Here is a 13,459-nt window from a genome sequence, read left to right on the forward strand (position 1 = left end):
CAGCGAATAGAGAGGGACAGGGAATAGACAGGGAATAGAGAGTCTGATTCCTCTCACAGCGGTTCCTGCTGGAAGCTACTGTGGTAGGGGAATTTCCTGAATGCTGCTGATGTTTTTAACTTGAAGAAGTAATTTTTATTGCATTTCTAGGCTTCCTTGTTACGTTTAGCAGGCAAGTTTGAAGAACGTTGCTCTAAAATAAGATCAAAAGAGTTTTAAGTGTACATTATAAATAAAATGTATATAGACAACACAACGCGGCAGTTCTGGATAGTTGACAATGTCCTTTAAACAATGCTTTTGGAATTTCTTTTATGGAAGGGTTATAGGGATAGGGTGGACAGGCAGCTATTAACATTCGATCATTAGCTCTAGACTCGACCGTTAGCTAGTGACCGTTAGTGTGAGGCCGTTAGTACGAGTTATCGCGAGACCGTTAGTGCGAGACAGTTAGCACAGCAGTTAGAGGTCCCGCTCCGCTAACCGTCGGTCTTGCGGGGGTCCTCTGTGGTTCTCCCACTGAGAGTGCTCTGACAGGCAGATCACAGTCTCCTCCCCAGGGCCCTCCAGGCTGTCTGGCTGGTGAGCTGGGGGTCTCAGCAACAGGATGAGGGCTGTGTCCTGCAGACCTCCCAAGCCCTCACCCTAGCCGCCCACTGACCTGCGCAGGTCTTGAGTCAATGGCGACCTCTCTCCTCATCTCTGCCTCTGCGACCTAATGGCAGCAGGGGTCTCCATGCGTTGCAGTTCATGGAACGCAGCCCCGATTTGGGCAGCCTGAGGATCCTGAGAGGCAGCTGGAGTCCTCTGTGATGATGACTGGGTAAGGCCTGGACACCTGAGGGCACCGCCAGCTGAGAGCTGCCTCCTCAGCTGGACTGTGCACTGGCAGGAGGACCCAGACTTGAGTGCTGGCCGTACGTTCCCTGGGCAGCGTAACCAGCACCTGCAGGGACCCCCCTCCTCTTAACCAGGACCTGGATCTCAGAGGGTGAAGGTTGAGCCTTGGGACCTTGCTCTTTCTTGTCAGAAGAGAGAATAACATCTGTTTTGATGGAACTTGGAACATTGTGGCCTGACCTCAAGAACAAAAGATCTGACACCTAGAAGTTTGCAACAACTAATAACGCCCCTCCCTCACCTTCCCTATAAAAGGACTTTGCTGAAAAGCTTTCAGGGAGCTTGGGTTTTTTTTTTTTTTTCTTCAAAGTTACGAGCCACTCTTCTCCTTCCTGGCTCTGCAGTAAACCTTTCTCTGCTCCAGGCTCCGATGTTTTGGTATTTTTTGGCCTCAATGTGTGTCGGGCACACAGCCCTGTGTTGGGTAATAATGAATAATAATTCATGCGTTGGGTAACAGGGCAAATGATCCTGTTTTGCAGCTGTTCTCAGTAGCAGGCTTCGGGCACTTGGCAGTGTTTGGTCCTTACAACTGGGATGGTGGTGCTACTGACCTCTAGTGGGTAGAGGCTGGAAGTGCTGCTAAACATCCTGTGTTCTGGACAGCCCTTAAAACGCATTGCAGGCAGCACCAGTGAAGTCCCACAACGGAGTTATCCAGCCCCATATATCAATCCTGCTGAGCCTGAGAAATCTCAAATAGTACCTTAAAATATGCTGTTATTTTTCTGCTTATTCCTTATCTGTTTCCCCTTCTTAGGATTTAACAGGGAATCACTCGGTTGTGTCCGACTCTTTGTGACCCTGTGGATTGTAGACTTCCAGGCTCCTCTGTCCACGGGATTTTCCAGGCAAGAGTGCTGGAGTGGGTTGCCATTTCCTTCTCCAGAGGATCTTCCCGACCCAGGGATCGAACCCAGGTCTCCCACATTGTAGGCAGACACTTTACTGTCTGAGCCACCAAGGAAGTCTTTTTTTTAACAGGGAATAACAACAGTAATTTAAAATAATAATAACAGCCCTAGCTATCCTTTACTGAGTACTTATTATATTTCAGGCTCTTTGTGTATGTATTTTAAGCTCCCTTAGTCTTTTTCCTTCCAGAGTTGTCAAACTGACTTTACTTCTTCCTATGGCTTTATTGAGATATAATTGCCATGTAACTCAGCTCCCTTAGTCTTTAGAGCAGTTTCTCTGTTTACTATTGACCCCATTTTGATGCAGGAGAAAGTGAAGATGTGAAGCAAGTTGCTCAAAGCTGCCCATCAAGTAAATGGTAGAGATGGACTCTGAACCCACCCATGGGTGATTCCAGAGCTTTTACCCTCAACCCAATTAGTAGCCAATATTGATCACACAATGCAGTATGTTAAAAAGTAGAGACATTACTTTGCTGACAAAGGTCTGTCTAGTCAAAGCTATGGTTTCTCCAGTAGTCATGTATGGATGTGAGAGCTGGACTATAAAGAAAGCTGAGTGCCAAAGAATTGATGCTTTTGAACTGTGGTGTTGGAGAAGACTCTTGAGAGTCCCTTGGACTGCAAGGAGATCAAACCAGTCAATCCTAAAGGAAGTCAGTCCTGAATATTCATTGGAAGGACTGATGCTAACGCTGAAGCTCCAATACTTTGGCCACCTGATGTGAAGAGCTGACTTATTGGAAAAGGCCCTGATGCTGGGAAAGATTGAAGGAAAGAAGAGAAGAGGATGACAGAGGATGAGATGGTTGGATGACATGACCAACTCAATGGACATGAGTTTGAGCAAGCTCTGGGAGTTGGTGATGGGCAGGGAAGCCTGGCGTGCTGCAGTCCATGGGGTCGCAAAGAATCAGACATGACTGAGCAACTGAACTGAATTGATTGATCACACATAGGCCTTTGGTTTCAGGGTTTTTTTTTTTTAAATATAAAAACAAATAAATAGATGACATTTAGAATGTAATGTAATGGCAGCCTGTCACATGATTTGCTGCATGTTCACAAACTGAGGTCAGGACTCATGAAAAATGTGAGGATTGCCAATTTTCTGGGACAAAGGGGGTTTAGGGAATAGAATTCCCAGGCTGAATGACATTAAAAGATACTGAAGTGCACTCCTGACTTCACAAGCCTTTGTTTGCTTTTTCGTATTTTCTCTTATCTGGACACTCCCATTAAAAAGAGCTCCTTCATTTTTTATGGTCCTCTGAGAATATGCCCTCTTATTGCTCCTTGTCAGATGTCTCTTTCTCAGAGGCTGAATTCTTACACCTAGTAGTAGTTTCCACTTTCTAGAACATTTGTATTATCTTTATTTTTATTTTGGGGGGTATTCTTTTACTTTTATTTATTAGGGTAAAGTTGCTTTACAATGTTGTGTAAGTTTCTGGTATACACCAAAGTGAATCAGCTCTATGTATAGTCTTTATAATGTCTCACATGATTACTCCATCTGAGTCTCAGTTGACTCACCTTCTAAATAGTTCCTGTATCATTTTCATCCTGAGTCTGTAGTCAGGAAGTTCCCCCGCTTGGGGAAGAAACCCCCTCTGATGCTTATGAGGTGTACATGTCTTACAGGCAATCGAGGGCTTCTCTTTGAAGTTGGAGAGGCTTCTGAGGACTTGGACCTGACTGAAGCCACCCCTGGTTACAGTTGGCAGATCGTCCCTAATGCCAGTTCTCCATCTGGATTTTGGTCAAAGGAAGGGCAACCTTTCAGGTATGTTTGTAGGAAAAATGGGTGTCCAGATTACCAGTGCCTCTACTGGCCTGGGTGAGGCTAGGAGACAGATGAGTAAGCAATGAGATTTCCAGGGGAAAATGTAAAATATCTACGAATCAGCAGTCAAAAATTTTGATCACTGTTCTCAGCCAGTATTGGTTATGTTCATGGACCACAGGCCCTTTATGGGTACATGCCAAATGTTGATCAATGAGTAAAATATGTATGTTGTATAGCTTAGTTTGAAATCTGCTTTGGGGAGGACTGTTCATCAAAACGTTGAGCTGGGTAGGCCAGGAAACTTGGTAAAGAGCAAGGCAAAACTTGCTGTAGTAACATGGTTAAGAGATAAAACCAGTATCTGGATGGTACTAAAGAAAGACTCAAGCAGTTGCCCTTTGGGCATATGAGGGAGCAGAGGCTGGGCAGCCAACAGCTCTGTGGGAACAATTAGCCAATGCTGTAGGTCAACCAGATGGCTGGTGTAGAGCAGGGGTAAATTCCTGTGGCCTCAGGAGGCATTGTTTTCTATAGAAGTGACTGCAGTGTGGTAAAGTTTCCCTGTTTAGTTTTGTCTTTTTAATCCCTGCCAAGATGTGGCCAAAGTTTTTCATATTTTAATGTGGGCTTAAAAATGTAGAAAATAAGAGAACTGTGGAGACATAGTGTGCTCTAAGCTTGTATATAGGTGACTGTATCCTTTAGGTATGATGGATCTCTTCTTTTGAAATTCTCCTCAGAGAGGTTGGTTATGACTCCTGCGTCTGATTTCTGTGCTAAGTCACCTCAGTCGTGTCCAACTCTTTGTGACCCTATGGACTGTAGCCTGTCAGTCTCCTCTGTCCATGGGATTCTCCAGGCAAGAATACTGGAGTGGGTTGCCATGTCCCCTTCCAGGGGATCTTTCCCACCCAGAGATCGAACCTGTGTCTCTTACGTCTCCTGCATTTGCAGGTGGGTGAATTCTAGTCAATCTGTAACCTCTTTCAAGGATTTGACTAATCTACTGATTTCTTTTGGTTGTGCTGCATAGCACGTGGGTTCTTAGTTCCTCAACCAGGGACCGAACCCATGTCCCCTGCAGTGAAACTGCAGAGTCTTAACCACTGGACCACTAGGGAAGTCTCTTGGCCATTTTTAAGGTTAATTCAGTTGTGAAAAGGAAGGCTATGTTCTCATTGAATTTCAGAAATTGAAGGAACCATGTCAGGAAGGGAATCTGAACAGAGTGAAGTTTCTATTGTCTTGGAAGTTTTACTAATTAGATATCTAACCACTGGTATATATGGTTTTAAAGTGGCAATAAATTATGTGTGTGTGTGTGTGTGTGTGTGTGTGTGTGTGCTTGGCGACACTTAGTACTGTGCCTTTGTCATAGTTTCTGATGACCACAAATATTGTTCAAAAGAAAAATTTTCAGCTATATTCAGTGTGTGTGGGGGCGTCAAGGAGAGCCCCACCTCAATAGATAAAAGAACATTTTGATTATCTGGTATGACCTGTAGCTTTCTCTCTGCCATTTCAAGGAGCCACAAACCAGGCAGCAACTCTTTCTATTCTTTCTGGCATTCGTTTCTGTAAAATTCAAAAATTTAAAATAAAAATGGATATATTTATTAATATGATAATGATGGAACTTTAATTATTTTCAAAACTATTCTCAGAAAATATTCTCTGTATTCTTCATATCTAGATCAAATCAGAGGAAACTCTGACTGAGGATCTTTATTTCTAATAATGAGAATGATATTTACTATTAATTGAATGCTTACCATGTGCCAGACCCTGTACTGGCCATGCTTGGTAAGTGATCTCAGCTAAGCCCCCAGGTGACCCTATGCTATGGCTACAACTTTCCCAAAGACGATGCAAACTGCCTGGGGAGTCATGCCAGTTCAAAGTGATGGGCTGAGATACTAAGCCAGGCAGGCATCACAGGAAGAGATGCATCCAGAGGGCTCTGGCCAGTCACAGGCACAAGAGTCAAGTGTTTCCTCCTCATTAACATAAAGACAAACAAAATCTAAGGGCACTGTTGTTAGGTCAGTAATACTGGGCTTGGTTGCCTTCACTTCTTTCTCTGTGTTCCTCTGCTTTCCAGAGCACGGCTCAGTGGGTTCTTTGTGGCCCCAGAGACAAATAATTACACTTTCTGGATCCAGGCTGACAACCAGGCTTCTCTGTATTTCAGTTGGTTGGAGGACCTGAGGACCAAGGTATTCACCACCTTCTTGTTTTCCTTCTTCTTGTCCCCAGTCCCTCACTCCTGGGAAAAAAAACACAAAAAAACAGTAAGTCAAAATGAAGGCTCTCATATTCTATTGATAGTTGTAACATGCCATTAAGCAACCAGAGACTTTAATTTTTTTTTGGTGCATTCATGTGTGTGTATGGGTTTTTTAAAATTAGAAATTTTTCTTTTTTAAAAGTTGAGATATAATCTACATGATTTTAATTTTTGAAACAGAGCTTGCTGGTCATTATGCTACAGCTGTTATATACCTTGTTTCTAAACTTCATAGCATCTTGTGAGCTATGTCTCTTTATCTCCATTTTCCAGATATGGACAATGAGTCCTAGAAGGATTCTATGACCAATGCAGGGCCACTGGGGTGATAAGAGGCACATTAAGAATTCAAATCCAGATTTGTCTGACTCAAAATTTGTTTTTACCACTGATTCTGGGTATGGATATAACTAGTTTTATGCAGGAATTTACTGACCAGTTTTGAAGGATAAAAAAAGTGTTTTAACAAACAGCCAAAAATTAATTAATGCCATTGTCAAAGAAACATAGTCTTTTCTCTCAAATGATGAATATGCTTCCATGAAATTGCTTTGCTAGTTGGCTGGAGAAGCATTGTAGATTGTGATGTAGTCAAGTCATTTAGGTTTCTCAAAGGGCGTCATATGACTTTACCCACAGCATCATGTGAAGTTAGGGTTTCAGGTTGGCTCTTCCAGGTGTAAACATGGCCCATCCATCTCATTTGAATACTATGTAATCTAGACAGAGAGAGAGAAAGAGAGAGAAAAAGATGACTGGAGAGGCATGCATAGCATGGTCCTAGAGGGTTCAGGCTTACTTGTTGGAAAAGGCAGAACAGCCCCCAAGTCCCTTGTTAGTAGATGTCTAGTTGCTTTTTGTTTGAGAAACAGAGGTCCAGAAACTTCACAGTATTGGTCCTGATGTGTTTACTGGGGTGCAGGTGAAAGTGGCCTCTATCAGGGTGGGCACTGCCGACTGGTTTGACTCCTGGGAGCAGAATGGGAGTGACGAGACCCAGCAACAGAAGACCCCCAAGCTGGAGCTGCTCGGGGGAGCCAGGTACTACCTGGAAGCAGAGCATCAGGGGAGAGCCCCCAGCAGCGGGGTGAGAATTGGTGTCCAGATCCACAACACCTGGCTGAATCCTGACGTGGTCAGCACATACCTCCGGGAGAAGCATCAGATCCGAGCTTGGGCCCAGAGACTTCCGGAAATCCAGGTCTGCCTGTGTTTTCTGTCCCATGGGGTTAGGTTCAGGGGCTGAACTCTGCAAGGAATTTAGTCCTGACTGTCTGAGAGCCAGGAGACTTGAGCCATAATGATAACTCTCCTGCAAAAGAGATTGGACATTCATCCAGTAGGGTTGAGAGGACTTTTTTATTTAAAAGGAGTCTTACTGTTGTGATGCCCTGATTCATGGACTTAATTTTAGGTACAGAAGTCCTGGTAAATCTTCTTTTGGAAACATATTCCTCAGAGAGGAAATAAGGCCCTGCTAACACTCACACCCATGTTTGCATGCCTGTGAGTGTATATATGCGTGATTTCATAGCTTTTTGACCCATTTAAGTCCTATCTCCTGGTATACTGTCTGTAGCAAGTCAGGGAAGTTTGTCTTATGTTCCTAGATTGTCTTTTTGGCTCAATGAGCACATATTCTTTAATTCTGTCACTCTTGACTTTTTAGATGCTGACTGTGTCTGGCACAGGGAACTTCTTCCTTACCTGGGACAATGTTTCTAGTCAGCCAATCCCTGCAAATGCCACAGCCCATCAGGTGGGCATTTTATTCACATAAGGAGAGGTGGGGGAACTAGAGATAGTCTTTATATCCATGGTGTGAGCTCCTGGTTATTTTTCTTATTAACAGATTCAAATAGCCATTGAGGAGTTACTTGCAGTCAAATGCAAACTGGAACCCCTTTCAGCAAACATCTTACTCTGGCTGGGATTTGAACAAGGTACAGTCCCTGGTTTGACAAATTCTGACCCTCTTCTTCACCCTTATCTTCTCTCTCTCTTTTTTTTAATGTAAAAGTGGAACAATCTTCATTTCATCTCCAAGGTGACTCTGTTCATTCCAGTGGAAACTGGATTTGGACACAGTGTTTCAGGGAGAGGCTGAATGTTTGGGAGGGAGCTGCCTGGTGTGGGAATCAGAGAAAGAAAGGACATCCCTTCCATGCTGTCAGGGGAGCAGAGAGTTAGAAACAAAGGATGCTGGTGACTTAGGCTCAGGAGCTGCATCTCACAGGTGGGAAACAGCAACAGATACAGGAGAGATAGAACAGTGCAAGTCTTGTTTAACTCAAATCATATCTCAAAGGAATTATTATATAATGCAGTAGTCTGTGCTGTGCATGGTAAGTCATGTCAGTTGTGTCTGACTCTTTGCAACCCTGTGAACTGAAGCCCGCCAGGCTCCTCTGTCTGTGGGATTCTCCAGCCAAGAATACTGGAGTGGGTTTCAGTTTCCTATGCCAGGGGATCTTTCTGACCAACCTATTGAACCGAGTTGCATTGGCAGATGGGTTCTTTACCACTTGGGAAGCCGAAGACAGTAGTCTAATGTACTCCAAAAATGTGAGGATATGTTTTTAAAATCATAAGGTGAGCTAAGTTGCAGTCAACATGCCTTACCTCTTTGCTTCTCAATGCTTTTTTGTTGTGGTACACATAGAAAATTATAATAGATTTTTAATGCTCTGGAGCAGACACTATGCATTTCTCATAGGTGGAGCCTTTGAGCTGGAGGGTGCTGGCCACCCCGAGCCCTGCCCAACTCGACCAAGGACTGAGAGGCCAATGTCATGGAGAACCCATAACCCATTCCCTGCAGACATGTTGTGGAGCTCTGTTGGACAATTACTCCTGTCTTCCTGTTTTATCTGAACTTCATCCAGGGCTAGAAGGTTCCAGCTCTGACGGGCACCTCACCAGTGGGACAGAGCCCTTCTGTGGGAGGTTCAGTCTCCATCAGCCTCGACACCTTGTCCTGACACCTCCAACTGCTCAGAAAGTCTACCGGCTAGATCAGTACACACATGTAAGTAGCAGCCCTTGTGTTTGCAGGCCAGGTGGGTAGGGAGGGGTTGGAATTTTTCTCTGGGGTGGACACTGGAGAAACAGAAGCACAAGGGAGTGGTTACCATGACCCACAAGATGTTTCAGGCTGAGGTGCTAGGTTTTGGGTGTGAATGGACACCTTGAGTCCTATAAGCTGGTTGCTGCATGGAAATGCCTTTCTAATAACTGAGACCTATGGAAGCTTCTGGGCTTTCTAGGTTTCTCAGTGGTAAAGAATCCACCTGCCAGTGCAGGAGACGTGGATTTGATCCCTGGGTTGGGAAGATCCCTTGGAGGAGGAAATGGAAGCCCACTCCAGTATTCTTGCCTGGAGAATCCCATGGACAGAGGAGCCTGGAGGGCTACAGTCCATGGAGTTGCAAAGAGTTGGAGTTGAATTAGTGACAAAACAACAACAATGACAACATGGAGGTTTCCATATGCTTCAGTGTTTTCTTTGATCTCCAGGTATGAGAGCAGACTCTCCACTCAGACTCTCTGGTTTTGAATTCTGACTCTATACCCTGCATGCCCTCTGTGTTTTATCATAGTTTACTCATCTGAGAAATGGGTAATAATAGGGTCTGCCTCTCAAGCTATTGGGGCAGAGTATATGAGGTAATCCAGTAAAGTGCTTGGGCAGTGGCTAGGACTTGTTTAAAGCTAGTTATTATCTATTATAGTTATTGTTATTATTGATGGATGGACTGACACATTCCTCCAGTACCTCATATCCTTTGCATCAGTAGCTCTGCTCTTTGGGAACCAGGGTGAACCTTCCTGGGATGACTGAGCTCATGTCAGTGGTTTCAAGTCCTTTCTGAGTCAAAAAAGAGTGGGAGCTGGGACTAAATGGTTCAGGAAAGGGCAACACCCAACTTCCAGCCTTTCTTCTACAGCACAGGCGCCCAGCAGGTGGTGGTGGGGATTTAGCCCATGCTAGAGGCATTTTTGGTCATCACAACTGGGGAAGTGTTAATGCCATCCAGTGGGTAGGTTCTAGGAAAGTTGCTACACATTCTGCAATGCACAGTGTAAGAAAAGGACTCACAGAAAAGTCCCAGTCCTAAATGTCAATAGTGCCACAGTTGAAAAATCCCGCCAAACAATTTTACTTAACTCTGAGTTAGAAGCCAAGGTTGCCGGCGAGTTCAGGTTAAGGGGTGAGGCTCAGAGAGGTTCAGTGCCTTGCTTGAGGTTGCACAGGTATCTGGGTCACAACAAGGGATTTCTAATTGAGATAAAAAAAATCCTCACAGCCACACATAGTGCTAGGCATTGAATAGCTCTCTGTTGGATAAATAGCAATTTGCTTTAAACTAAGGTAAGGTCTAGGAGGGCAGGAGTGGTCTGGCTGTCTCTAGGTTAGTTCTAGGGAGTGGATTGTCCTCAATAAACATTGCTTGAGCAGCTGCTTCTTAGTGACAGAGCTGAAGCACTTGTTTTGTGTCTCTAGTTGTGCCTTGCGTACAGAGGCTATGAGAATACGACCCTGGAGATGACTGTGTCCTTCACAGTTGGCCTTCAAAACCCTGTTAAGAACATCACGTGTTACTGGAGTCTTCTGGAGACCAGTCCTAGGTAGGTACCCGCAGGTAGCTTGTCTGCAGGCAGGTGTGGTGGGAATTCTGCTAGATAGTATGGCTAACTATCCTGGGGACAGTGACTCATGGGAGGTGTTGTCTGATAGTGGGGCCTCGGACAATAATTTCAGCTCTGAACATGTTTTATTTGGCAAAGAGTTTTGATTTAAGAGCAGTTAGCCGTTACATATATAAGGAGTCTGACATTTCTCATAGGGATAGAGTCAAAGACCATCATATCTGGAAGAGATTTTATGGAACATTCCTTGACATTACAGATGAGAAAAATCGGGGCCCAGAGAATGTGTGATTCACTGAAATTCATCCAACGAGTGAGCAAAGATGCTGGAATATGATTCAGGCATTTTGATCCCTTGATTCAGCACACTTTCCACATCTCTCAAGGGTTTTGTAAGTGGTTTTAAACCTAAATGAATTTTAGGTTTTAGAGACCACTAATCATCTCTGTGGTTAGAGCCTAACATGTGATCTGCTTAAGACACTCAATTGTATTGTAATTTGAAAGTGCTGCTGACATTGTTATGAATGGATGGCGGATTTAAATGTGACTCACTGGTGGTGTGTCCCAGCCAAGATGAGCCCATTTTGGGTGGGATGCTGGTACCATGACAACCAGGACTGTGTGGATCTCCCGGCTACATGGTCTTCAGCCCCGGTTGGGCAACTGGGGTTCTCAGGCGAGAGGACTATGGTGCTCACGGGAGGCCCATTTCTGCTCCGTGCTTGTGTTCAGCTGGCAGTTCACCTGCACCGACCTCTGGAAGACGTGTGTGCATCACTCCTCGCATCTCCAGCTGCCTCCTGCAAATTCCCCAGTGCTGGTTCATCAGATTGACCTCCTCCCTCTGTCTCCAGAGATGGGCATGTTCTATGTGGATGAGATTATTATTGCAGACACAAACCTAACAGGTGATTATCAGATCTACTCTCCTCTATGAACTATCCATCAGATAGGGTCCTCAGGCTTTTCTGGAGGGGCTGCTTCTCTTTTAATGGAGAGAGAACAGATGGTTCTCCATCTTTCCGCCTCAATCCCCAGGAGAAGATGAAGTTGTGATTGTGTGTCTTTGGCTTTTATATCCCTCTAGCAAGTTCCTTCTGTTTTCTGTTATTTACCCCAATGTTTGCCATTTCTTTGGGTGCCTGTCATGTTATCCCAATTTTGCCACTTTCTGGCTCAGAGGCCTTGGTTTTCTCATCTATAAAATGGGCATAATGAGGCTTCTACCCCATGGATTACTATGAAGATTAACTGAAGTGTAATGTAAAGCACTCATCATGGGTCCTGACTGTGGTAGGTGCTCAGTAAATATAATCAATTTATTACTATTATTATCATTACTGTTGTCAGGCCAGCAGGATTTCTCCCTACCTCCATCTGTTAATATCTGTCATAAAAGGTGCTGTGAGGAACACAACATCATTGGCCCTGAAATGGGCCACAAGTCTGATTTTACGACCCTTAGGGCCAACTTGGTGTGAGTCAGAGGTCATCACACCCTCATGAGAATAGCTTTGTCTTTGTGCCCATCTGATTGCTCCCACGCATCACTCAGAGCTCAGGCCTAGCCCCTCTCTGCAAAAAGTCCCTTGATCTCACCTGGCTCCATTTGTCTTAAGGGCAAGGTACTCACCAAGGGTTCTCCTGAGGCCACGTGTGACACACACTCCAGGGACAGAAGGCCAGAGGGATGGTGTGGTTTGCTCCCAGGGCCTCTAGGCTTCCAGCTTGTTCATTCTCCCTATTCCTTCAAATCCCTTGTGACTCTGGGCCTTGGCTTTCCTGCTTCTCGTAGCTTCTCTTTCTCTCTTCAAGGAGAAAAAGATGGAACGGTCATTTGCGTTCTGATTTTCAAGTTGTGCAGCTTTTAATCTTTTACATGAAAGTTGCAGAGCTAGGGGGCAGGGAACTTGGGGGTGAGGGGTAAGAGAACTCTCTTTCAAGCCCTGAAATTGCATCATTTTTGACACTATTCAGAATTCTATCCCTTACCTGTTTCAGTGATTTGAGTGTTTTGGGGGCATCTGGCATCGCTGACTTCAAATTCCATGTTCTGACACACAGAAAATAATATTCAAATAGTGTGCTGGGATAACTGTCTGAATTCCTTGGTGCCCAAGACAACTGGCTGGGGCCTTTGGTGATCCCAAATGCTGCACAGATTCCCAGAGGGCTGATGGGAATATTTCATACACTTGAACCCACTGACTGAGAAACTCAGGACTAGATAATAGGTATCATTTCCCTTCCTCCTCTTCAAACCCTCAATGCCCAGGATCTCAACTCTTTCTCACGGCCATCACCTCTATTACCCAAGTGCTCCAGCATCTGGAGCCATATAGGGGTGAGGTGGGGAGGGGAGCAAGGAGGCAGAGGGCAGAGATAAGAAAGACAGGAGGTGGCTTAGGTATAACAATCTGCTTCTCACTTGGTTCAGTCATCCTGCTGGAAACAATTTTTCTGTGAGGATTATTTAATAGTAACATAAACTACACATGGGCTCTATATTCATATTTAATTGCCTGACATTTATCTGATCAGCTTAATATTTGATTATATTCTCCCACCTACTGTCCTCTATGAAATTTCTTTTTATTTAGTGGTAGCTACCAAATGCTTCTCATTTAATTCTCAGAACCCCTAAGATGGCCCTATGATCCCCACTCTATAGATTAAGAAACCAAAGCTAAGAGGGTGCTGAGTGTCTTGCCTCAAATAGTTGGGGATGTGGGGAAAATTTAAACCTAGAGATCACTGACACCAGAGCCACTTTTAATGACCCCCTACTCAGTTGGACAAATGAACTTTTTTTGAGCACTGGCTCTGTGCCTGGTGGTGTGCTCAGCATTGGGCCTGCAAGGATGCTGCTTTTAAACTGTTTGCTGTCTCAATTGCACAGACTTGGGAAAGAAA

At 44.6% G+C, this 13,459-nt stretch overlaps 1 protein-coding gene across 2 annotated transcripts in view; it reads left to right on the forward strand.

Moving 5' to 3' along the window:
• PKHD1 (PKHD1 ciliary IPT domain containing fibrocystin/polyductin) overlaps positions 1 to 13,459 on the forward strand; it is a 427,795-nt gene that overhangs the window by 23,694 nt on the left and 390,642 nt on the right. For both annotated transcript variants that reach the window (XM_070456320.1, XM_070456321.1), the window contains exons 13-20: positions 3,462 to 3,603; positions 5,708 to 5,822; positions 6,816 to 7,094; positions 7,563 to 7,652; positions 7,746 to 7,836; positions 8,779 to 8,921; positions 10,398 to 10,522; positions 11,279 to 11,454. In XM_070456320.1, the coding sequence (XP_070312421.1) occupies positions 3,462 to 3,603; positions 5,708 to 5,822; positions 6,816 to 7,094; positions 7,563 to 7,652; positions 7,746 to 7,836; positions 8,779 to 8,921; positions 10,398 to 10,522; positions 11,279 to 11,454 (1,161 nt within the window). The remainder of the gene's footprint in view (positions 1 to 3,461; positions 3,604 to 5,707; positions 5,823 to 6,815; positions 7,095 to 7,562; positions 7,653 to 7,745; positions 7,837 to 8,778; positions 8,922 to 10,397; positions 10,523 to 11,278; positions 11,455 to 13,459) is intronic.

The sequence above is a fragment of the Odocoileus virginianus genome, chromosome 27 (assembly GCF_023699985.2).
Source record: "Odocoileus virginianus isolate 20LAN1187 ecotype Illinois chromosome 27, Ovbor_1.2, whole genome shotgun sequence".
In the NCBI taxonomy this organism is placed as follows: domain Eukaryota; kingdom Metazoa; phylum Chordata; class Mammalia; order Artiodactyla; family Cervidae; genus Odocoileus; species Odocoileus virginianus.